A 25971-nucleotide genomic window follows, 5' to 3' on the forward strand; every position below is an offset into this window, starting at 1 on the left:
AAAAAATCATGTTAACAAAGAAAATGTTACATAAATATGTGTATGCATGTCAGTTTTTCTATACAGACTTTTAAAGACAACAATAAAAAATAAATAGTGCATGTATTAAATAGTTTACAAACCTGAGACTACAGTGCTGGTATATAATTTTTGACATACAGCACCTCTAGTTTATTAAAAGCTGGAAGTGACGCAGATGCTGCTGTAGCCAATTAAACTAAGGTGACACAAGTTATTCATAAAATAAAAGCTTCAAGCAACATCAAATTAATGTATTTGTGGAATGTATTCAAATTAGGGTTTAAAAGGACTCGTCGTCTTCTTGTGGTCCCCAATGTGAGATCTGGAGTGGAAAAATAACAGTTTTTAATAAAGTCAAATGACAATGTTCCATTGCATATCTATCTGAAATACTCCTGTGCGCTGACATAAAGTACCTTTCATTTCTATCAATCAATCAATAAGTCGACTCTATGGAACAGTCTCCCTGTCAACATTAGGTTAGCATGTTCTGTTGATGTATTTAAAGAAAGGCTGAAGACCTATCTGTTTACTGTTGTTTACTGCTGATGTTTCTTATGGTGTGTTGTGTCTTTATTTGTTTTTAAGCTTTGTAAAGCACTTTGATTGAAAGTGCTCTATAAATAAATAAATAATTATTATTATTATTAAATGTATGTTTTGAAAAATGAAAACAGGCTTCTATTCATAAATATGTAAATTGTGCAATGACTTACTCACCAGACAGATGATTGAATGCACAAATCACTGAATGAGAGGCTGCATTAATGAAAGTATAAAACGAAGGCAATTACATTCTGAGCTGGATTGAGATCTAAATGGCTGTAATTTATAAATTCTTCTTTTTTTAAGTGCCTTACAACAGATTTATTGAATTACATGTAAAGGAAAAGTCAATTATGACCTTTTTTTAGCTTACATGCAAAGAATGAAGCAATGCTTTATCTCAACTGCCATTGTCTGTGCTGGCCTTGCTCTTTCCACGAGATGGCAGTGTAGCACCAGAAGACAGAGCTGGGGAGAGCTGGCACATGGAGTTCTTTGATGTATAGGAGACAGAGCAACACTCTGGCCAGCCTGGTGGGGCCTTTTCCAGATTATCAGGGAGCAGTGCTTCTTCCTCATCATCGCCCAAAGGAAACGTTCGAGGCTTCCAAGGCGTCTGAGGCTGCTAGAAGACGAAAGGTGTTTAACTTAGATGAGCATGTGGATATGTCTGTTTCACAATGTTGTTGTACTATGTGTATCACTTAGATACACAAAGATAAATCTATGAATTTGTAGGTTTACAGTTTTTTTAAAGTTCAAAAGTTACATAAAGAGTTAAACAGTCAAATCATTTCTAAAATCCCCAAACAACTCTTCCCAAATCAATCATTAAATAGAGTTTAGACTTAGCAGTGCTGAGCCAAAAGTGCTCACACCACTGAGGTCTGTTTAAAAAATCAAATGCTGTCCTATAATCAGGGTTTTACACGCAAAGCCGGAGTGCATGAAAACTGCGAAACAGTGAAGTGTAGGATATTTGTGGTGTGGAGAAGGTTGATTAGGACAGTCTGGTTGAGTGGCAACTCATCCCTTCTCCAATCAAAGCCAAGTGGCACAGAATGCTGCAATCAGGGCATCATCAGCCGGGGCGTAGTGGAGACAAGTATCTGTGTGGGCTCTCAGGGATCCATTTGGGCCTTATAACTCGCACAACATGACTGGGAAAGAGTATTGATTAGTCTGCAGCCTGTTTTTGCTTCTCTATACACCCCCTCCCTCTTTTGAAGCACAAATAACAGCCTTGTCTTTGGAGGGGATGTTACAGAAAATATCCCTTCAGCTTAAGTCTGCAGTTTGAAGGGAGAAATGTCTATTTCTAGGAAATGTACCTTTCAATCTTGAGAAAATTGACAGTTTCTCCAGTCAACTGATGTACCAATCCGCCCTTTTATGGATTTGACATCATAGCATATATAAACTCTACAGGAGACTCATTACTGTTTAAAATAACACTAAAAATGCGACAAAAAGCTAATGTTGTAACCAATCACAGTCTTAAGACATCCTGCAGTAGTTTATACCCTCACTTGTTGCAACTTCAAAATTGGTGCTTTCTTTGTGTGGATGTGGCCACAAAGCTGGAAACACTGCTTTTTGACTGCATCATTAGCAGCTTTGTTTCACCCAAGTGCGAGTTCCCTCCTTTTGCAGCTGGAGCGTCATCCTCTCATTTCTCTGAGTTTGTTTGAGGGGTTTGGGATTGCAGCCGTGGTGCTTTTTGATCTTACCAGCCACTCCTCTAGGCTTTGCTGTTCGTCTGTATCCAGCTGAGCACAACTCAACTCCACAGAGCTCTCCTCTCCTGATGTGCACATCCCGCCTCCACTGCTTGACAGCCTGCTGCCAGATCTGGAATTAGAAAACAAGCAAACCCTATGAAACTTCACAGAGGAATTTACTCAACATTGTGCTTTCACACAGACTGTATTGACATGCACAGAGATAAAGGGTAAAGAAACTTCACAAATGTCAAACACTTCTTTGTTGTAATATGACAAATACTGTCAGAACAACCTCCTGATACTTGTAGATCACCTTGCATTTTGGTGCCACCTGGTGTAAAATATTCAAATAAAACAGGATGGGTTTATTACATCTGTGTGAGCATGTTAGCCTATATGTGTATTTTCACCTGTTGGATTGCCTGCAGCATTTTCTCTTTCCCCAGGATGACCAGCGCATTTTCTCTCTCTGCTCTGAGGTCACATGTCTCTGGACAAAGGCTTCATCAGTGAGATCTTCTCCCTGAAACACACACACAGATAAAAATAAAGATTAAATGTTCTTATTTTCTTTTATTAACAAAGAGCTCATATCCAGAGGGATGAATCTGCACCTCCTCAATTTTTGTTTCCTTTTCTTCCTCCCTGTTTATCTGAGATGAGGAATCAAGCATGCGCCAACTGTGAAGAAAGACAGACTTTTTTTGAGCACCCGAAATTCAAGACTTTAAATAGAGACGTGATCATTACATTGATATGCTAGGAAGTCAATGAAAGCCTACAGTAGATTTCATGTCATGAGTGTGACCACTACTCGGTCACAGCCCAACATTCACAACCACAACAACCTCAGGAATCCTATTCACTTCCTTAAGACGCCTTTGTTCCCTACCTTGGTGTGAGGATGTCTTTGTACTGCAACTTTTCCACTTTAGCCACGGACATAGGGATGACAATGTTGTTGATGTTGTACACGCTCTCTCCCTGGCGTTTGCGAACGCAGCCCTATAAGGAAACACAACCGAGCTGAAGTGAGAGCGGCGTGACATTTCACAGCAGTGATTCACACGTTCAAAGTTATGCCACAGTATCAGAAAAAAAGGTGCTCAAGACTCACAGTCTTATAAATGCTACCCTTTAGAATGGGGATAAGGTTATTAAAGCATGTCAGCCAGGGCTCTCACTAGTATATATATATATGCAAAAATGTGTGTGTTACCCGTGAAACCTGCTTGTGTGAGACCTGTGTGCAGCCGTCCTCCTGAATGTCATCCGAGCTGTCCTCTGGGTCATAAAGCTGGTACAGGACATCCTCATCTAGGTATAAACACATACATATCAAACTGATGTTGCTGTAACAGACACTTAATACTAACACGTCTGTTAATATTTAACAAGGTTGTTGATATATAAATTATTTATTTGGATAAAACAATAAAGGTACTCTAATTGGACACCATAATGACAAGCAGCAGGTGTTCTATAGTCTCTAGTTTGCAAACACAAAGCATGTTGGGATATACAGTATGAAGCCACTACCAAGATGTCCACCATACAATTGCATTACATACCTTCTATTAGCCTCTGGATGTGTCTTCTCTTTCTCTTCCTCTGATTGGCTCTCCTGTGTTGACTGGCAGCAGAGCCTGCCATCCTGATTGGTGACAGGCCAATAACTCTGCTCTTATGATGCCTTCCATGGTGCTTGTTTTTGTGACCTACAATGACACACACACACACACACACACACACACACACACACACACACACACACACACACACACACACACACACACACACACACACACACACACACACACACACACACACACATACACGCACACACAACCTGAGATAATACCCATTTTTCACTTTGGACCACGTTTCATTTCTCCAGGGATTTTATGCTTTGCCTCAAGTGAACAAAAGCTAATCCTGAAGCTTTAGCTCTTTTATTCTGGCAGGTGTGTAGCTCTCTGCCTTCTGTTCCTCGCTCAGATGACACCTAATGCTTTTATTACATTAATAATAGAGCAGATAACTTGTCAGCCTAATGTACAGATATTATTCTCACGTTGATTCCCTAGAACACAATGAAAATGCTCTTTTAATGGTCCTTTGATGTCTTATTAATGTGTCTTATCCACACTTTCCTCTCTATCTGCCAGCATATTTTTACCAACACACTAGCTCAGACTACAACAGTTAAAGCACAGCTTACATCTGCACACACTTTGCTGCAGTGCTACTGTTTAATGGTAGGAGCAGAACACTTTGGTTGGAACTCTTGTGCTCTCTTTCTTACACTGAACAAACAGCTTCAACAGTTAGCTTTTAATTACTATCATCATTCTCTGTGTCAATTTCCTGTTTTTCCATCTGCTGTCTTAGATTGTTGAGCAATCTCAATCTATTTCAGCTACAATCAGCTATAGTGAGGTTTGCTGCCATGTGCCGGGCTATTATTTAAGGTGATGTTTATTTGACAGGCTGTCGTCTTCTTCTACCCACAAGAGGGAAAATGAGATAATTCAAGCTGACAGTAAATCGACAGAGTGTTGGGTGACTGACACATCATCCATTTCCAATCAGCCCCCCCTTATGACTCTCCTCCTCATTCAGCTCGCTCTACTTCTACTTCTTCACTTCACATCTGTCACTGCACCTCACGCATGAGTTTTAAAGTGCAGTAAAATGGCAATCCAAAACATAATGGTTACTCAGTGCCCTGGGGAATTCTACACCCAACCAGTCATTAATATCTAAGGATCATCAAGCAGAGGTGAATGCGAATGAATGAGCATCAGCTAAGCCAGGATCTCGAACTTCCAGCAGAGCTGCTTCCACTGATCTGAGAGCACACCCCAGGACAAAGGAGGGTAAAAAAAAAATCGATAAAACCTTAAAATCAATACTAAATAAAGAGGCAACCAATGTAACCTGGAAGTGTTTTACAATCATTATTTTGGAGATTTGCTTGAGATGGAAAAAAACAGGATTTAACAGTGTTTTTTAAACATGAGTATCAAAACAGAGATCTGAGTCAAATGTCGCTCCCAGATTTTTGGCTTTCATAATGACTTTATTGTTCAGGGGACCGAGTTTGTTATGGAGACGGGCGGAGGAGTCAGAATGACCAAATATCATGATTTCATATCTGTCAGGGTTGAGCTTTAAAAAGGTATGGGAGTAAATTAACATTTTAAATATAAATAAAATTCAAATATAATTTTATAATATTAATTATCATTTCATAATTCTAAATATGATTTTATAATTTCAAATTGAATTGTATAAGTTTAAATGTGAATATAATTTTCTGATTCTAAATGTATTTTTATAATTTGAATATGATTTTCAAATAGTTTTATAATTGTATATTTCAATTCTAATTTTAAAATTTCGTAGTGTAATTTGATAATTTATATTTCAAATATAAGTTTAGTCTTTTAACTATAATATAATTATTATTATAAATGTAAAAATAAACACAAATAATTCAAGTTATTATTATCTCAATATTCTGTGCAGTTAGTTGTACAATCAGGAGTAAAGAGCCGTCACTAATGAACCTTTTGGAGTGATTGTAAAGAAAGGTATCGATTAAAAGTTTGTAACCTTTTCCTGCAGCAAATTGTGTTGCATGATCTACCTTAAAATAACTGTCCCATTAACTCCACAGACAAGACTTCGTTCCATCTTTATCACAACATAGCAGCTTGGATCAAAGGCTAGAGTGTTCCCCTTCTGTTCTATGAACAACAGCAACATCAAGACAGCAGATGCAGCCTTTTAAAATACCACCTCTACCTTCCTGCCATCTTACACATCAGTTGACTGTGATGTCAACACAGCAGGTAACACGGTTGCTTTGGTGCAGCACCTACACATATTGGCTCGGTAAGCTGCACAGCAAATCAAAGGACAGTGGAGCTAAAGAGAGTAGACTTAACAGACAGCATTAAGAGAGCAGCAAAGAAAAGAACAGGGGCAGTAGTTAGTGAAGATAAAGGGTAGGTCTTACTGTTGTTCAGTGGTGTGGAGCTGCGTCTTTTGCAGAGTGTTGGGCTGGAGGCTTGAGCAGTGATAACCAAAGGCCTTAGGAACCATTCTTCTCTGTTTTGGGCTTCCTTCGTGGGTCGGGACAGAGGAGTGTCTGGAGGATGATGGATCAGCTTTAGGCATGTTTCAACATAGTTTAGGCAGTCTAAATCTTGTAATGATTATTTATGATTTTTTGCTGTATGTGTTCTATATACTCCTTGTTCCAAGAAAAGCAGCCACAGTTAATTGTTCATAAAGTGTATCTTGTGTCATGATCATCTTTATAGTTTACCCACATTTTCATCTCTTCTGTGCTTCCACAGGTATGTTATCTCATTCTATATTAAGATAACAGGTGGCCATGTGCTGAGCTATTCTTTGATGTAACATTTAATTGACTGACTGTCTTCTTCTTATACTTATTCTGCTAATATCAGTCATGCTGACAGAAAATCAATAGGGTGCAAGCTAAGTGGCATCTTCATCAATCTCTAATCTGCCTCCTTTATGTCTCTTCATCAACTCTCTTTCACAACTAGCTCCATGTTCAGCTCTCTTTTGGTTTACACATAAAGCTAAAGACTGGTCTGAGATTGTTTAGACAGCCTAAAGTCAACCAATCATTGATTACTGTGATCATATGCCTACATTGCTCTTGCAATGACAGTTCATTCAGTAGCACCAGGCTGAAAACAGAGGCATATATTGAAGTTGGTGAAACGGCAATGATTTGATTTCCATCAGCTGCTCTGTTGGAAGCCTCACACAGACTCTGTGGGACATCATGAATGCTAGAAGCTGCTTGGAGCATCTGGATGCAATACAACTCATCATTGCTGAAATGCCTAGTAAAGACTTGGAAAGCAGCAATTTTATCCTGTCAAAAATCACGAACCAGAAGAAATATTCATGAAAATGTTAAAATTTGGAGGCCTGACGCAAAAATCATTAAAGGACCGAAAACCGTGGAGCCAACGCAATAACCAGGACAATGTTAATATTGTGGACATGAAGCAATATTCATGAAAAATGTAAGAATTTGCAGACCTGATGCAAAAATTATGAAAAGACTAAAAACAGTGGACCCGATGCATTAATCAGAAAAATAAAAATAATGGACCTGACATGATAATCATGACAAAGGTCAAAATCATGGACCCGCATGAAAATTCATGAAAACATTAAAAATCACAGACCTGACAATAACTGAGGGACAATTTTTTCCACCAGGCAGTCAGAATGCTGAACTCTCTCCCTGTTTTGCCCCCTTTCCATAGTGCCCCCTTCACAGACTTAACCCGGTCATTGACCCTCCCCCCCAATCAACGCTGAGGGTCTGAGAGAGAAACGCAATATCAAATCCTCAGTATGTCTAGTGCATACTGCAGTTTATTTGGCAATAAAGGAGACTTTGAATATAATCAGTAAACATAATGCAAACGGAGGACCTGACATGAAGACCATGAAAAAAGTAAAAATCATGGATCCGAAAACAAAAATCACGAAAAACGCAAAAATGTTAATCTGACTGAAAAAAATCAGGTAAAAATGCAAGATCGTGGTCCTGACACGAAAATCATGAAAAATGTGAAAATCGAGGACCTGAAGCTATAATCATAAAAAGTTTAAAATTGTTGACCGAGTCAATAATTATTTAAAAAATAAAAATTGTGGCCCACTAACAATCATGAAAAAAGTCAAATTCATGGACCTGACAGGATTATCATGAAAATAGTTAAATTCATGGACCTGTGAGGATAATTATGAAAAAAAAAATGTTTAAATGTGGACCCGAAGCGATAATCATGGAAAAAGTAATATTTGCGGACCTGATGCATAAATCATGAAAAAAGCGAATGTTAAATTTCAGCTATTATTCTTCCTCTGATGCCTGTCCAGTGTTCTTCAGATGTCAACTCACAGGTAGCCCAACAGTGCATGTAACTCCCCTGAGAACCTCAGTTCTTCCATTACATCATGAAGATGAGAGAAAAATGTTTTCATACAGCACAGCGTTTGTACACCACTGTTTACTATTTTGTATTGTGATAAAAATGTTTCTCCTACCAAACGATGAAGACGACACAGGGTGATGTGTGGAGCTGGAGGTCCTGGTTTGCTGCACCCTACTGGAGCTGCAGCCAGGATCAAAGCATGATACTATGGGGTCACAGGAGGAACAATGTGAACAGGAAGATGACGAAAGAGAGGAGGAGAGAGAAGATGTGGACGTTCCGGAGTCCTAAGAGAAAGAAAAGAAAGTAAAAACATACTTATCAGAGAGTTTCTTTAACTAGAGCATTAACTTGGCTTTCTCTATGTGTTAGAAGAATGAGTCACGAGGCAAGAAGAAAGCTGCTCTCTACTGAAGCACACTGATTAAAGTAATTGAGCTGTTGAAGGGCTCTCTTCATCATCTGGTAATATCACAATGCCAGGGGCTTACTGTGATAGCAACAATCGCTCAGAGATCTAAGGTGCGGCATACTGCTTTCTGCAGGATGTATTTTAGAAAAAAACTAACTTTTATATACTTTATGTTTGGTTGTATGTCATAGTGGTCCCCACCGTATGACTCCATGTGTAGGAGCTACTCATCTCAACTGTGTTGCATTAAATCAAAGTCTGGTGGCTTGTAAAACTAGTGGCAGCTCTCTAAATGAGGGTCTGAAACACAAATATACCCATCGGATATTTAGAGTTTGTCAAAAAATTCACCCCCCCGTACAGTGTGGGCTGATAGAGAAATTAGCTACGTAGGGCCAAGCCGTTTTTTTGAACCAGGCTGTAAACATGTTTATTAATGCTGCAAAGGTCGTCTTCTTTGAATTGGTGTCTATGTGGTTTCCGGTGTTTCTGCAGCCAGCCTCAAGCGGATTCTTGATGAATTGCAGTTTATAACACTTCTGCATGGGCTTCATAGTTTGAGACCGGAGGTTGCTGCTTGGTTAAAAACAAATATTAATTAAAATGTTGGATGCAAATACTAAAAGTGGGCAAATTTTCACATGGTGAGGTGAAAGTGTGTTGAACTAATCCCCGGTTGAGACTGCAGCTTGCTGGACAGCTTGTTCATAAAGTCACACAAAACTCTGCGGGATCAATGCATCTTTGCTCAAATACTGATATCACCAGTTGATGAATAAAAGGGCAAATTTGTCATTTTAAAAAGAGAAACACAACTTTGTTGTGTGGCCACAGTGAGGGAGGCTTCCAGGATGCTGGGGGGGGACATTAAGAGAGTAGCTGAAATTATGCCTTACAGACAGAGGCAATCTTACAAAGCTACTACAAAGTTTTCAGAGGGTCAATATAAAGCCTACAAAATGAGCATAACACCCTCTGTTTAAGTACGTTATTATGGCATAATCATGTAATTTTTGTAAATTGCATATTTTTGTTTCTCAGTTGATCTCCTCTCTTCTTATGTCACAAACACGTATCACACAGTGTACACATAAAACACTCTCAAGTGTCAAGCTCAAAGATGACTATTTGAAGCTTTACTAAGCTTTGTCACAAGTCACATGACATTTCATCTTCAAAAGAGGTACACTTGGTAATGAAACAGAGTGGTTCAATCAAGTAACACAAGCTTCTGAGCTTTGATATCATCTGCCCACCTCTACAAAACTCTGAGCTATCGTCAGTGTTTTTTTTTTCACAGCTAGAAAGTTAGCAGCTAGATGTGCAAATCCAGAAGACACAGCAACAAAACCATCATCTTGATTTAGCTTTTTGTTCTGGCCTCCCGAGAGAAGTCCACTCTCCTTTCAGGCATGTTTTATTCTCGATTAACAGCTTAAATGACTTAGCGTTTGTCAGTCTGGTGCAGGAGAAGACTGTTGTTGAGTTTTCGTTTGTGTTGCATCTGGAACTGTGTGAGGCTTTCGAGGGCAACACCAACCACTTGAAAAGCACCACTATCACGACCCCCTATTGTGCTTGTTGATAAAACAGTAATCTGTGCAATGTCCCCTGGCTAAATAAAGGATGTAGCTTTAAAAAAATCACATGCTCTTGTTTGTTTAAAGTAATTTCAGGAGATATTGTAGATTGATTAAAAGCAGCTGTTTGGCTTTAAACATTAAATCCTTGTTTAATTTGAAAGGCTCTTTCAGTGATAAAGTGTTCCACCTTCAAAGGCAAAGGCAACTGCTTTGAAGCTCCATTTGACATTAGTGTGTGAATAACTTACATCATAAATGGAAGCAATTTCATCAATTTTACATTCTTTATTATAAAATCAAAATGCAAGACATAACGGTAATAAAGCAGTAGGGTTATTAGCCACAGTGCCAGTGCCATGTACCCTCACGTCCTCTGAATATAAAGGGGAGAAATGCAAATAGGGCTGCTGTATTTTGGTCTCTGCACATGCTATCACAGTGCAGAGACAGAGGCAGCAGTGATGAATAGGCACTGAAGTCTCCAGTGGGTGTGGGGGTTGTTTGTTTCAAAAGGACAAAGCTGGATTTAGATAATCATAACTTTATAGTGAAGGGTAAATAACACTTACCGAACACAGTGCAAATAAAATGGCAAAAAAAATCCCAGTTCTATTTACAAAACATCTTCAGGAATGAACAGCCTTGAGTAACAGCTTTTTGTCTGAATGTGAAGTTGTGTTTTAATAATGCAGGAGGCCTACCTGTGGACTTCTGGGGCTGCGGCTCTTGAAAGAGAACAGTCTCGGCTTGTGGTAGGTGACCAGGGGTCGGGTTCGAGCGCACACGTACGACAAATCAGCTTTGAAGAGCCTCCTGATCCCTGGCCTCCTTGTCTTAAAGCTCCCAGGCATCAAAACATCACCACCTTTCTGACCACTGCAAGGACCAGATCATGAAGGTTCATGGAAAATGTTGGGGATATGATTCATGCTTGGACACGTGCGACAAAACAAAGTTTCCAAGGTGCCGCTGGACTTTGATCTTGTTCAGGAATAACAACCAGGCATGAACAATACCTATGTATAAACCATCGCTGCGTGCATAAGCAAGTAGAGTATCTTTTTTTTCTTCTCAGTCACCTGGCTTTTATCTTCACAGCCAGAGAGAGAGTTAAAAAAGGCAGCAGGAAGGAAAGGCATGAAGGGATTATTCAAGTCGGGCCAGATGGTGGGGACCGACCTGGTTATGCGACCAGCGCCCACATAGTAAGTCTGTGACAGTGGCTGACCTTGGAATTGAACAGCTGAATATCAATCTAGTATTCATTCTGCGTGTTTCAAACTCTTGCAGTGCAGAGTCCGTAGCTTTACAGCATTTTACGTGCGTGGGTGTGTGTTCTCTACCTTGTGAAGCTCCCCTTGCCTCTCCAGCTGTGTGGTTGTTTTGAAAGCGGTGAAAAGCTGAGGGGAGTCATCAGACTGTTGACAATCTGGCTGAGCTGAGCACTCTGAAATGAACACATCATACATACTTTATAATGTATCCAACAAGGGAACGAACTGAAATACAATCCATTCTGTAAAGTGACAGCGAGTGAGTAAGGCCTCCATCTGAAGAAAGATTCACTCACCGATATATCCCCTTGATACTGTGCATTTAAGTTAAGTCTCTGCTTTCATGCTACCGCTATAATTCTCAGGTGCCATGCTCTGATTTTACACAGCAACATACCTTAATCCATTTGACTCAATGTAAACTCAGAGTTGAGAGCTGAATATATACTGTATATAGAAACACACTTTTTTGACTTCTAAAAGCCTGGCCTTAGGTGGATTAAGATCCTCAGAGCATTTCCCTGCCTCTGTAAAAACTTCTGCACAATAACCAAAATGCACAGCTTAAGTTGTGTTTAAGGGCATTAGCTGGCAAAGGTCTGTACCGTTTTGGATCAACAGATGAATCTCACTCTCTTGTGGAAGGAGAAATAAGGTTCCTGTGAGTAAATGAAATACCTGTGGACGAACTGAAGCATCTGCAGCTTACAGCTTTAGCACAGTACACTTGGGTCAGACTGCATGCATTACTTAATTAATAAGACTAATCCTCTGAACCATGGTAGCAGAACATAACACTGTAGATATGTTTTTCTCCTGTGCTTTTTATCACACCAGACTGATCAGCTTTAAATGGGATTTTCCTGAAATAGTGTAATGACTTGTAGATAACATACCCCTTGACGCCACATTTCCACAAAACCTGTGTTTGTGTTTGTGTGTGTGTGTGTGTGTGTGTGTGTGTGTGTGTGTGTGTGTGTGTGTGTGTGTGTGTGTGTGTGTGTGTGTGTGTCTCTGCTCTTCTCCCCTCCTACCTGTCTCTCTATGTTATGCAGAAGGCGTGTAGGGCTGCAGTGTTCAGTGTCAACATCCGAAGCGCTGCCGGATAACCCCACCATTTCTCTCAGCAGGGTGTGCTGAATCTGTCTGTCAGTCATGGGCTGGGACTGTGCAAGCACCACACCACCCTGAGAAACAAAGAAAAACACTGTAATAAGATGCGTTACCCTTTAAATCACTACTTCACTACTTTAGTGTCGACTTTTGATTTCAGAATCCTTGCAATGAATTTGGATGTGTCAAGGATTTAGGATTTCCATGACCGCTTTATCAAGGTACACATTTGATTATATATCATACCATACCATTCAATATACAACTGCCACAACTGGACAATTGCTCTAAAAAAGTGGTGCCCCATCAGTTGATCGCAGACCAGTGTTCATTTTGTTAACAAAATCATGACGATAAATGTTCGTCAACAACTCATTTTTCTTGACAAAACGAGACTATGAGGAGCTAAAGTGCTTCACTGATAATAAAAACTCTGACAAACATATGTTTTGATTTTGTTGACGAGACGATGACGAGAAAAAAACCTTAGTGGTCGACCGTCAGACATTCAAAATCCATGTTTTCCCCGCTGTGCGTCTAATCTTTAGAAATAAAAGTGATACATTCCTGTGACAGGCTGAGTTATTATCTGAGGGGCTCAGTGTTAGCTTGGTCTCTACCTGCAGCAGGTGTGCTTTATGAACCAGCTCTCCCACCTCCATGCATCTGTCTCATCTTCATTGATGATTTTTACCCCCGGTGTGCGTTAGTAACAAAGACACAACCGGGGGACGTCTGTTTAATATTTGATGTTTGCCGTTGTTGCCGCTATTACCGTAAAAAGCTCAGAGTCTAGAGCTTGATTTAATCCAGTTTGGTGATACATCAGACACCTTCAGTAAGTTTTGATCAACTCCTAGTCATCAAATATGCAGATGCATTTCAGAGTGCCACTGACTGTCTGTCCAGCGCACCTGTCACTGCAGGTGCATTCAAGGACCGGTAAATGTGCATTGCAGCACTTGTATTTTGGGTTCATGGTATTTTTATGTGACTCAAGAGAATCAAAATACAGTCACAGTGGTCACATCATGAATGTTTTCTTTTGACTTTTTAGCAGGGCTAGGCTGAATTATTTAACTTAAGATATTAGATAAGTGTTAAAGGAGTGAAAAGTTGATGATTTTAACACTTGGTAGAACCCTGATACCGATATCTGATCGACTACATTAATTATTTAAAGAGTGAAGATGTTTCAGCAAAAATCAAAAACTAAAATGTTTTGAGTTTTCGGCGACTAAAACTAGAGTAAAACTATAACGGGCTGAAAAGACTAAAATGTGACTAAAACTAACAGGCATTTTGGTCTTAAGACTAAGACTAAATCTAAAATAGCCGCCAAAATTAACACTGTCGCAGACTAACTCCCAGTCGATCACAAGAAGTGTAGTTGTTACAAGTGTGTCATCCCCGTCTTCCATCTTTTACATGTCCTGTCAGATAACTTCGATGCACCACAGGAAAAAACAAACTGACTTAAACACATCACAGTTTCTCTATCAGCCACTTGTCCTGCTGGGGCGGCACTCCAGGCTTTTTGTCTAGCAACGTGGCATGAGCCTGTCAAGGCGTAGGTGTTAGTGATAGTGGACAGCTGTCAATCATTAGTCAGTTAGCTTGCTAAACACTGCCACATCACTAGTTGATGCTAAAATAGTGAAAACATTGTATTTTGTTGGAGGAGGATTGTTGTTGTTTTTTGCTCTAATTCAAAGTCTTATCTGCAAATTACAGATGGGCAATTTGAAACAGCATTTCAAGAAAATGCTCAACAGCTATGAGACTGATTTCAGTACCAAGATCCAAGAAAGTGTAAGAGTTGAAGGGCTAGTTAGCAGTGCAGCAGTCAACTTGAGGGCTCCAAGTCACAGTCTTGCTAAAAACAAGAAGTATTTGAAGGACGATGAAGTTGAGGAAGAAGTCTTCATAAATTAGCTGACCTCATCCATCCTCTTCACACAAGTGTTTTATTTGACTCTAATTTTAATTTTAAACCACATGTTCGTTTAATCACAAAAACAGCTTTTTATCATTTAACGAACATTTCTTAAAGAACATTTCTAAAGTGAGGTCGTTTCTCTCTCTGATCAACACGGAGAGACTAATGCACGCTTTAATTACCAGCAGGCTGGACTACTGTAATGCTCTCCTTTCTGGTCTTCCAAAGAACACAATTAACAAACTGCAACTAATTCAAAATGCAGCTGCAAGAGTTTTAACGAGGACCAGAAGGAGACCACACATTACCCCTATTTTAAAGTCGTTACATTGGCTGCCTGTTGTTTTTCGTATTGATTTTAAAATTATTTTATTAGTTTTTAAGGCGCTGCACGGCCTCGCAACAGACTACATCTCAGAGATGCTTTTAATGTATGAACCAGGATGGCCTCTCAGATCCTCTGGCTCCTCTCTTTTAGCTGTTCCTAAGAGCAGAACATAAACATTTATTTTAATTACACATATTTTATTTTATTCTATATATTTTATTGTTGTTGGTGTGCATTGGTCTCTATTTTAAAATCCATTTTTGTTTTACAATATGTCTTGCCATCATTTCATTTCTGCTTCTTTCTTTTTTTCGATCGCTGTAAAGCACTTTGGGTTGCATTTGATTTGTATGAAAGGTGCTATATAAATAAAGCTTGATTGATTGATTGATTGATTGATTGATTGATTGATTGATTGATTGATTGATTGATTGATTGATTGATTGATTGATTGAAGTCAGACGTGCAACATGATCTGAGTTCAAGTCCTTCACAGATGCTCATGGCTGTTGTTGGTACATTATGCTAACTGTACTGTACTGACTTTATAACACAGGACTTAGGTCTCACCTTGGTAGAGCGGATGTGCTTGTGGAGCCCCATCAGTTGTTGTATCCTCCCCTCCAGTTCTGTCAGACGCACCTGCAACCAGCTCCACCTGCTGCCCAGCTCTGCTCTCTCCTCCAGCCACAACCTCTCACTGCTGCCTCTGCTGCTGCTGCTGCTGCAGGGAGGACAGGATGATGGATGATAGAAGACAGTTAGACCCATGTAGTGGTGTTGTAGCATTTTTGTAGAATGTTGGTTGATAATACCCCACAAGAACAGCACTGAAAATCTTTAGAATTAAATACATGATATTTAAAATACAGCATGGTGAAAACAAATCACTTGAAAAACACAAGGAGTTCAGCATATGTGGTGAGAAAAGTTTCAATTTACACGTTTGAACTGACGCACTGTGAACATGACCTATTTTACACAGCCGTGTTGCCATGTAGGGTGTAAATTGTTTAGCATCCTGACTGAATTGGGGGATGGAAGGGGGTTGCCAAAGCACAAAGCTTATCTGGGCCACAGAATACAACACGCTTGATTTGTGTGGTGTGTATCTATAGTATGTTTCCATAGCACTAGCCTGTTCAGTGGGCATTTATCTCGAGTGAGTCTGTGTGTGTTGACTGGCCTCCGTAGGGTAATAGTTGCTATGGCAGTGCTCTTGGACCTTGGCTAGGACAGAGGGGGACTCCCCCACTTCAAACACTCAGGCCAGTCAGCAGAGGATTTGACAACACCCTTTGGTTTTACTCTATGATGTGGTTGTTCTGATATAGAAGGGTCATGCCAAATCACTCACCTAATAAAAAAATTACAGACGGTTTGCGGTCAAAGGAAGGAGATATTTATCTCTTCTTAAAAACACGGTCTTTGATAGGATAATGACTGAGATTCACTCAACCTTGAGCCAATATGTGTTTGTTGAGGAGTAGGCTCTCTTTCCTTCAGAGACAACGACTAGACGAGGCACCCTGCAGCTCTTCCAGCTGCATAATGAGAAAATTCCTGGAATATTTGCCAAGTGGTGGGCAGGCCAGGAGCACCACACAAGAAAGAAATTGTTGCTTTGTACCTGTTAGAGTTCAAATTTACTACATACAAACATGCATACATATTTCTACATTAATAAGTTGGTTGTAGCAACCCACTGGCTTCGCTCTACATTGACAAACTGAGTTTCCACAGCTGAAGTCAGGCTGAATGAAAGGCCAGCCCCAGCAAGTAATTCTGGGTTTGAGAATTCCTCCACCGGAGTAGTGTTTCTTGGCTCTTGCAGAGGCACTAGAGCTTTTGGGTGTGTCTTGATCTTAAACTTTCCAACATGTAGCCTTCGTCCAAAAACATTCAGTTAATTTAACATTACAAACATACTGAAACCGAAAAATGAGTAACAGCTGCTGGTGTGAGGGACTGTGCTGCCAAAGCAGAAAGTGAGCAGAGTGGACTCCGACGCATGGTTTCAAATAAAAGCTAAACTATGACACTGTTTAAAGTTTAAAGGCCAACTGTTTCCACATTTTCTGAAGGAGGGCAGTGACTTGTTCCTGTTCCAGCAAGGACACATCCTCCTCAAGGAGGAACCTGACATAAAAAACTCTGCAGGAGAGGTTTAGTGACAAAGCACAGAGCATTGTTCAGCAGGCTTGTACAAACGGCAAGCTGACACTTCCAAGATGACTGAAGCTGGCCAAGTACAAAGACACACACACACACTCACACGCTACAACTCCTATAAAACACTCTTTCTCATTTGGCTCTCACTGCTAATAAACATGTTGTCAATGGTTTCTGTTTATTACACAGCACCATGGAACCAAAGGGGACAAACAGGAGGTTTACAGACCCGTATCAACTGAGGAGAGAAATGCTGCTGCACTTGAACCAGACATGACTTAAGTCCAAATCTGTGACGCCAGCACATTGCTGAGGAGGAAGATCATTAACCTGGTAACAGGAGGTTGGGGTAACGTTGCACTAACATGTCCGCACAACAAAAGCTGTGGCTCAGGGCGAATCTTTCAAACCGGAATCTCATTACACAAGAAAGATGTTGAGCACGGTTTCTACTTTGGTTGTGATTGTGTGATCTTATTTCGTGTCATGTTATGTGCACTGCATTGGAGGAGCAGGTATCTATTTCTCAAGAATTTCTGAGTTCATCCATCTGAAATGAGAGAGTACAAGAATACTTCCTCAGAAATATTTCTGACATCTCTCCTCCTAAGCAAAGTAAATCCTTGTATCCTTGATTCCTCTCCAGGAAGTCCTGGTGGGTAAATAGCCCGAGGCGAATATCAAGGTCTGCAGATCTGTTCTGGCTCAGTGCAGTTTCTGGGTAACCATGTTTCTCTCTCTCTTGGTCTCTCTTTCCTGAAATTCAACACTACCCGACTGGTATATTTTCATGTTCAGATGTGGTTGGCTGCTCTTTGCATCATACCAACATGCTGGGTTTGTTATCCGCCCAGGGTTGTAGTTATTGTAGCTGCTTGTCAGGTCTTGCAATAGCTTAATTATGAACCAATAACCTTCAACACTTGCTTCAAATAATGCGGTGTTAGGTGTAAACATCTTTTGTGGATATTATCTGACTAATGAAAAGATTAGGGTGTATGGAAGCTTAGGATTACTCAGGATATGTTACAGATCAATTGTCTAAAATAATGATAATAGATAAATTGCAAGGAAAGGAAATTATGTTTTTCTTGCAGCTTGAAAAACTCAAATTTATCCTTAGAGGATGTAAAGAAGAGTTTGAATTCAAATGGCAACCTTTTATTTCTTTCTTTAATAATGTGTCTGTTTTACCCCCTGAATGACTCGTCCTCAAATTCTCACATGTCTGTCCTACTGTTAATCCTATATTACCTAACATGACGTCTGTTATTCCATATAAATTCATCCTGATGATCACAAAGGCTACCGGGGTTGGGTGGATGGGTGGGTGGATCTCCTGCCATTTGGGGTAATACTCTGTTTGTTCTATTGTCTCATAGTTGTTGATCCTCTTTTATCTTTTTTTATTGATTTAGTTTTTCTCTCCATTTTTGTGTTAAGTCATCAGAGTTTGTTTTTCTGTTTGCTAATATGGAAAATGAACACACCTGGCTGTCTACGTATGTATGATACACTGTAAACATCTACAAAAATAAATTACATTGAAAAAATAAAAAATTGCAGGAAAACCATATAATGAAACATCAAAATATCCAGTTAAATGAAAATAATTCAATTATAATAAAAGGTAGAGTAATTAAAGTCTTTACGAAGAGGTGACAGTGGGTCAAATTGGTGGAAAAAATCTGTTTTTAATCTAGCTTTTAATTTAGAGTAATTTATTTTTAGCCCTGGACTGCATAATTTTTTTGTTACAATTTCAACCATTATTATTTGAATCATTGCTTTAACATATATTTATCTTAATTAATTATTTATTATCTATTTATTCCTTGCATTCACCTGATCATGTTAACACTACCTTATTTTTAACTTTTCTTTCCACTATTACTTATTTTATTAATTTCCCTGTACTGATTTTATTTTTAAATCCTGCCATTAATTTTTTTTACCATTGCTGTTGTTTTCTGTCTCTGTTATTCTGTGAAGCACTTTGGGCTGCATGTTTTTATGTATGAAATGTGCTACATAAATAAATAAAGTTAAGTTGAGTTGAGTTGAGTTGAGTTTGGACTGCGGTATTATTTTAAATTGAAATACTGATATTTGACGTCGGGGAAAAAATAAGTATTCCATGAGTCAGGACAATTATATGTTGCTGTATCAGTATTTAGTCCCTCAACAAAAATGTTGAAACCGCTGGATAAAATACATGTAAACTGTTCAGATTTTAACATTTGTTGGGTGTAACCTGTTTGTTTCATGTTAATACTGTAAGGTAGCTTGTTAGCACGCCAAAAAACACACAAGTTTGTTTACATCTTTTTTTCTCACCCTTGGGAAATAAGGCTCCCTGTGAGCCATGACACAAGTATAGCAGCACCGCCTATACACAAACACACACACACACAAACACACACACAGACACACACACACAAACAGGCACAAATTATTTTCACTAGAAAGAGGAGGAGCGCCATGGCACAGAATGGCTGGCATGTCTGTGTTTATTTCCTAGCCTGAGGGTAAAGGGAGCTGGCGAGTCTGCTGAATGTGTTATGACTGCAGTACGGAAAGAGAATTTGTGCGAGTGTGTGCGTGTCTGTGTGTGTGCGCATGGGAAAAAAAATGTCATCACACTCTCCACAGCTGGGAGGACAACACTTGCAGTTGTGAGAACCACACTGTAAACATTGCTGAGGGCCAAATAAAAAAAGTGTTAGACTCTGTAGAGGCACAGTGCACTCATACACTGAGAGGGCAGACTTTCTGTCAGGATGAAACAAGTCACAGCTTTTTATGTCATTTTTAACTGTCTGTGGATAGGCATGATTGTTCCCACCTTCTTGATGTCTCAAGTAACTTAACACACTAGGTTCTTGTTCAATTATCTCCCTCTGACTGTGTTTCTTTTTTTATCAGAGGTTGTCTCAAGAGTAAAGTCAACCTCTGTTTACTCCGCACTTTGTTGAGTTAAGGCCAGTGGCTCCAGAATGAATCACAGCTGGGTTCTGGTAAGTGAATCCAAGAACAGCTCAACAAACCTTTTGGCAGCGAGACTTTGGTGAAATTAGAAAATGGTTTTGTTATGTGTTCTTCTGGTTATGAGATACGCACATTGTGAAAAGATACAATTCACCTCATCTGGAAAAAGGGAAATACTCGGGTCAGGAAGTTTTCTTTTTTTGCAGATGTGGCTCTTGAAAATAAGAGCACAATTTCAACACAGCTTCAGAAACAGAGACTGGATAGCAAAGAAAAAAATCAGACCACATCAGTTCCTAAATTTGTCATAACATCACCCACAATGTGTCATGAAAAGTTAGTTTCCTCATATTTGAGTAGGTTTTTACAGTAGAAACGCAGCTGCAATAACTCCCTCCGCTTACTGCATACTCACACAGGTGAAGTCCTGCGCTTGCTGTGTTGTTTATCCTCCGTTTCTTCCTCATCAGAGCTGCTGCTGGCCGTAGCCTCCGAGTCCAAAGCCTCCTGAAGGCCTCTCAGCACCGCCTGGCTGCAGAAGCTGAACTCCCTGAGCTCTTCAAAGGATAACGTGGCTGTGGACGATTCTTGCCAAGAAAACTGGGGACTGAAATCCAGTTGTGGAGGTAGAATGCCAGAATGTATGGAATTCAGACTTTCAAAAGACTCATGTTCAAGTTGGCAGTGGCTCTTCAGTCCCTCCAGCTGCTGGTCGCAGTGTGATAGAGTGTGCTCCACTAGCAGGGCTTGCAGTCTCGTCTGCAGCCTCTTAGCTCGGCTGCATAGCCCTGCCTGCCTGCAGAGCTGCTCCTTCACAGCTTCACCCGGCACAGCTCTGGGTGCTGGCTGGTCAGAGCTCACCCTGACCCTGAAAGGCTGCTCTGATGGAATAAGACAGCCAATTCCAGCCTCTCTCTCCTGAGTCAATGAAGGCAGGGGTGTAAGGGCGGGAGTGTAGTCCTGGTGCTTTTTTCCCCCATGGGAGTACGAATGAAGAAAGGAAAGAGGGAAGTGATGCACATCACCACCATCTGGCACTGCACTGCATCCCTGCAGCAGAGAGGCCTCTTGGCTATTGTCCTCAGGGACAGGGACTAAAAACATGTCTGGTACACCTGGGAACGCAGAGGCCACCTGCTGAGAATCTCTCAGGCCTTTGTTGGAGGAGAGGAGGCTAAAGAGGTGAGCCGGGCTATGGAAGAGCAAACTCTCACCCTGGCTAGGGAGAGTCTGCAAACATGGGGTGAGCACAGGGTTTGCTGGGACATCCAGGGGGCTCATGGGAAGGAAGGAGTTCAGAGAGGGGATCATAGAAAGGTTCAGCCACATCTTCTGGAGGTCACCTTCATCTGTGGAAATGAGCTGAACATCCAGATCTGTGCTGCGCATGGCTGACCCATCCGAGTCTATTTTGACTGAGGCTGGGGGTGAGGACAGGTGGATCCCATGGCCATCTTTAAGGATTTTGGTCAGCGCTGGGGCCATACCACTTTCTGGAACCAAAGATGTTCTATGTAGACAAGGCAGCAGACTTCAGAAGTGGCACTTTAATCCAGCTGTTGGTGAGAAAAGCACATGTTACCTGCTAATCCCACAAATATGATACATCCATTTCCAGAAACCCAAAACTAGAAATATAAGATACTGGGAACAAATAAAAATGAGTTGTTATAAGATTGATAAAGTCACTCTTCTGAGTCTCTTATTGATTTAATAGGCCACCCCAGGTACCAACCATCAACTGTATATTAATACAGACACTGTGCCTCAATCTTCTCCCTGACATTTTGCACTACTGGAGCGAAGACATGCTCAGGTTCACATCACACCTCTTCCACTAACCAAAACACGAAACAAAAAAAAATGCATTAAAGATCCCTCAATACACAGCGGTAAATATTCTTGTGATGATTTTAACAGGACACATGTGGCTTGGGAAAGTTCAAAGATTCTTGGGTTTGTGCTTCTTATATTTTCTCAACATTCCTCCTCATCTCTGCTACTCTGGTAAAGAGTGCTGCAGGAGTTTGCATTTGTAAACAGAGCTTTCAGTCAATCATCTTTTTAACAACAAATGACTAATTCAAACTAAAGCTCAGGGAAGAAGGATTTGCATAAATTAGCATGATAAGAACTAGGGATGGGCAATGATTTTCAAATATTCGAATATTCGTTCTCTTGGTAAAAATCGAAGAGTTACTGGAAATATTTTTCATCATTTTTACCTGTGCCTGGTTGTAACACGGTATTCCTGCCAGACGGTGGCTATAGAGCATATTAAAGCTGTTTGCTAACCGCATTAAGTAACAGAAGAAGAAGAATGCTAACTGCAGTAAATAGCAAAAGAAGAAGAAAACATTAACGACAGTTGCGTCAATTTTCTCCATTTCTGAATCTCACACTACTACACATGTGTTTCCAGAGACTTAGCATGGCTGTAAAATGTAAACATACACGCCACGTCAAGTCACAGAAACATCAACATTGAGACAGAAGCTGTCAGTGCCCGCTACTAGCAACACCTCGTTCAGCAATCTGTTATAACGGGGGAAGCAGTATTCAAGAATCATACTGCAGCCAGACAGCTTCATCCAAGATAGCTGTTGTTCTGTTTATGTTTTATAAAGTTTGCTACCACTTTTCAATTCTATGATATGATTGGCTATTTGCCTTGGTAGAGGCGGGACTTCAGTCAAAAATCAACTATTTGTGCAACAACAGGCTGCCAGGTTTTTTCTTTCTGTTTTTTTTTTCCTTGCATTCAATGTGACACATTTTCTTTCGCCAGTACTTTCAACTGTTACTTTGGACGTACAATATATCTTTTTTTTTAAGTTATCAAATAATGAATCTACGAAGCTGTTTGTTTTGAGGCCAATTGTTGGCAGCAGCCATATTGCTGCTGTCGAGCAATTGTGACATAAAGAGGCGGGCTTTGAGCCTCCTAGCCAACAGCTACAGTGTTCCCGCCTGTCAATCAAGTCAGCTGTGCCTCTCATTGGAAGACTCGTAATCTCAATATCTTCGAAATTGCCGCGTTAGAAAAAAATTCACCCCCCGCACAGTGTGTGCCAATCGAGAAATTAGCTATCCAGCCTACACATGTCTTTTGTACCAGGCTGTAAACATGTTTATTTCTGCTGTAAAGATCGTCTTTTTTGAATTGGTGTGTATGTGGTTTACGATACTTCCGTAGTCAGCCTCAAGCGGATCCTCGATGAACTGCAGTTTTAAGCACTTCTGCATTGGACTCATATTTTTAGACCGGAGGTTGCCGCTTTGATAAAACATATCCTAGATAAAATATTATAACATTAGTGACAAAAGAAAAGGTAATGGTATTCCTTTGTGTCTACAGTATGTGTGAGCAAACTTCATGAGTCTATGGCTGTTTTCGAAACAGCCTGCTACACACTACCTACGAATGTAGTAGGCAGTAGGTACTGCCTACTACATGCTACGTTTGAAATTAGTATGTAGTATGAGTGTTCTGTTCGGTCTGTTATGCACAAGCGGCAACCTCCGGTCTCAAACGATGAAGCCCATGCAGAAGTGTTATAAACTGCCATACATCGAGAATCTGCTTGAGGCTGGCTGCAGAAACACCAGAAACCACATAGACATGAATGGGAAAAAGACCCTCTTTACAGCATTAATAAACATGTTTACAGCCGGGTTAAAAAAACGGCTTGGCCCTATGAAGCTAATCTCTCTAATGGCACACACTGTACGGGGGTGAATTTTTTTCTAATGTGACGGTTCAGAAGATATTAAGATTTCGAGTTTTTGCCCAAATAAGGACATGACTGACGTGACTCCCAGTCGGGAACACATAGCTGTTGGCTAAGAGGCTCACACTACGTCACACTCTGCCTGGTTGAGTTCCACATTTCCAATATGGCTGCTGCCATCGATTGGCTTCAAAACAGCTGTCAGGAACAGATGGGTGACATCACGGATACTACGTCCATATTTTATACAGTCTATGGTTATGCAGCATGCTGAGCCGGGAAGTAAACAACGTTCAAGCTGATCGCAAAACTGCTTCTTTAGCATTCATTTATAATTTAAAAAGCTAAGAAGTGGTTTATATGGAATTTAATGATGTTTACAGCACCTAAAAACGGAAAAAAAAGAATAAAAAGAAGAAGCGTAACATTAGCGCTGTGCATTGTGGGAAACAGTATGCAATGCATACTGTGAAATTTTCCTGAATCAGGACACATCTGGGTAGTTTTGGCATACTGCAGATTTTGCTCTTGTTCACATACTGCTTACTACATACTGAATTTTGGCCAAATCAGTACACACTGCAAGTATAGTAGGCGGTTTCCAAAACAGCCAGTGTCCAAGTGGGGCCACCCGAGTCAAGAAAGTCTAGATCCGCCCCTGCTTGCAGCAAAGGCATACTTCACTGATTTGAGAGGGATTGGAAAACAGACAGAACTGAACCCGAGCAGCTGTGTCTGATTAAACGACCTGTGTTGACGCATTTTTACTAGATTTTATCTGTTTATTTATTGAAGCCTCCATCTGACAACAAGTAACACAAAGCGTCCTCTGTGCTTCTTTACTTTTACTGGCAACGTAGTCTTTTATGTACTATGTATTTCTAATGCACATAATGTGTATTTAACATATTTCTGCTCACTTGTTTTTAAAACCATTAACTGAAGAATAACGTTTACTAACGCTAACTAACATTAACTAACGCTAACTAACGTTAACTAACGCTAACTAACGTTTACTAACGCTAACTAACGTTTACTAACGCACATTCCGATTCAGTTAAACAGTGATGTGAAACGGATTGTTTTCCCACTGAATTTAACATTTATCATCAGATTATGATTGTACATAATACTTTGTTTGTCAACATGACAGTTCGCTACAACTTAAAACCATTACAGCTGGCTAAATCTCTGTAAACTCTTCATAAAGTCTCCTCCGTGTCTTCCTCCGCTTCACTCACCTGACCAGGAGGTAAACCGATGACCAGAATTACCATCTTTTCCTGAGATTTACCGCTGAACAAAACAATAAATCTTCCGTTTTTCCTCGGCCGATCCGTTCAAGATATGACATCTGACGGACGTGTCTTGATATTTAGTGCTACCTTTTATTTTGATCAGGATTTCAGTAACAATTCTGTCCTTCTCCTGAATGTCATCGTGCCTCCCTCCTCTCTACTCTCCAACTGCCGAGAGGACAGAGTGCATCTGAAAGAAGAGGGGCTGAACCACCTCACAGTCTATGGGCTGTACCAAACTCATGATGCCTTCAAGACCCCTTCAGAAGCTTGGATTTATGACCACCATCAACATTTAGATATAGATTTAACATTTATATTTACATTAAACATTTAGATTTAGATTTAAAATTTAGATTTACAATTTAGATTTCGATTTAACATTTAGATTTAGATTTAACATTTAGATTTAGATTTAGATTTAGCATTTAGATGAATATTTAGCATTTATATTTATATTTAACATTTAGATTTATATTTAACATTTTAAATTTATATTTAACATTTAGATTTATATTTAACATTTAGATTAATTTTAGCATTTAGATTTATATTTAACATTTAGATTTATATTTAGCATTTAGATTTATATTTAACATTTAGATTTATATTTAACACTTTAAATTTATAATTAACATTTAGATTTATATTTAAAGCTGCTGTGAGGAACTTTTGATTTATATCAATTGTGGCGCCCCCTTGTGGACAAAGTGATACATCTCATCTCTTGTTCTGTACATGAAAAAGTAGTGTTTTCAACAAAAACTCACCTTAAAGGCACTATGAGGAGTTTTTCACCAGCTGAGAAACAGACTGAAACCAACATTGATGCCTCTTTATGAC

The 25971-nt window shown here is 39.9% G+C and overlaps 1 protein-coding gene across 7 annotated transcripts; it reads right to left on the reverse strand.

Annotated features, from left to right (window-relative positions):
• Positions 1 to 267: 267 nt before the first annotated feature.
• Positions 268 to 25332, reverse strand: kansl1l (KAT8 regulatory NSL complex subunit 1-like). Of its 7 annotated transcripts, none has more exons than XM_034694544.1 (17): positions 25072 to 25332; positions 20515 to 21655; positions 15510 to 15660; positions 12594 to 12746; positions 11629 to 11732; positions 10987 to 11161; positions 8403 to 8577; positions 6316 to 6447; positions 3863 to 4009; positions 3511 to 3608; positions 3184 to 3296; positions 2906 to 2972; positions 2702 to 2814; positions 2298 to 2418; positions 941 to 1192; positions 742 to 780; positions 268 to 343 (listed from the first exon to the last, which is right to left on the reverse strand). In XM_034694544.1, exons 2-15 carry the CDS (start codon positions 21582 to 21584, stop codon positions 968 to 970), a joined length of 2844 nt encoding a protein of 947 aa, XP_034550435.1. In that variant the 5' UTR covers positions 21585 to 21655; positions 25072 to 25332; the 3' UTR covers positions 268 to 343; positions 742 to 780; positions 941 to 967. The 7 variants fall into 7 exon arrangements, with proteins under 7 accessions (XP_034550435.1, XP_034550439.1, XP_034550434.1 ...); XM_034694548.1 differs by having other exon boundaries at positions 3535 to 3608; positions 15510 to 15663; XM_034694543.1 differs by having other exon boundaries at positions 15510 to 15663.
• Positions 25333 to 25971: the final 639 nt, after the last annotated feature.

Source organism: Notolabrus celidotus, chromosome 10 (genome assembly GCF_009762535.1).
Source record: "Notolabrus celidotus isolate fNotCel1 chromosome 10, fNotCel1.pri, whole genome shotgun sequence".
Classification (NCBI taxonomy): Eukaryota; Metazoa; Chordata; class Actinopteri; order Labriformes; family Labridae; genus Notolabrus; species Notolabrus celidotus.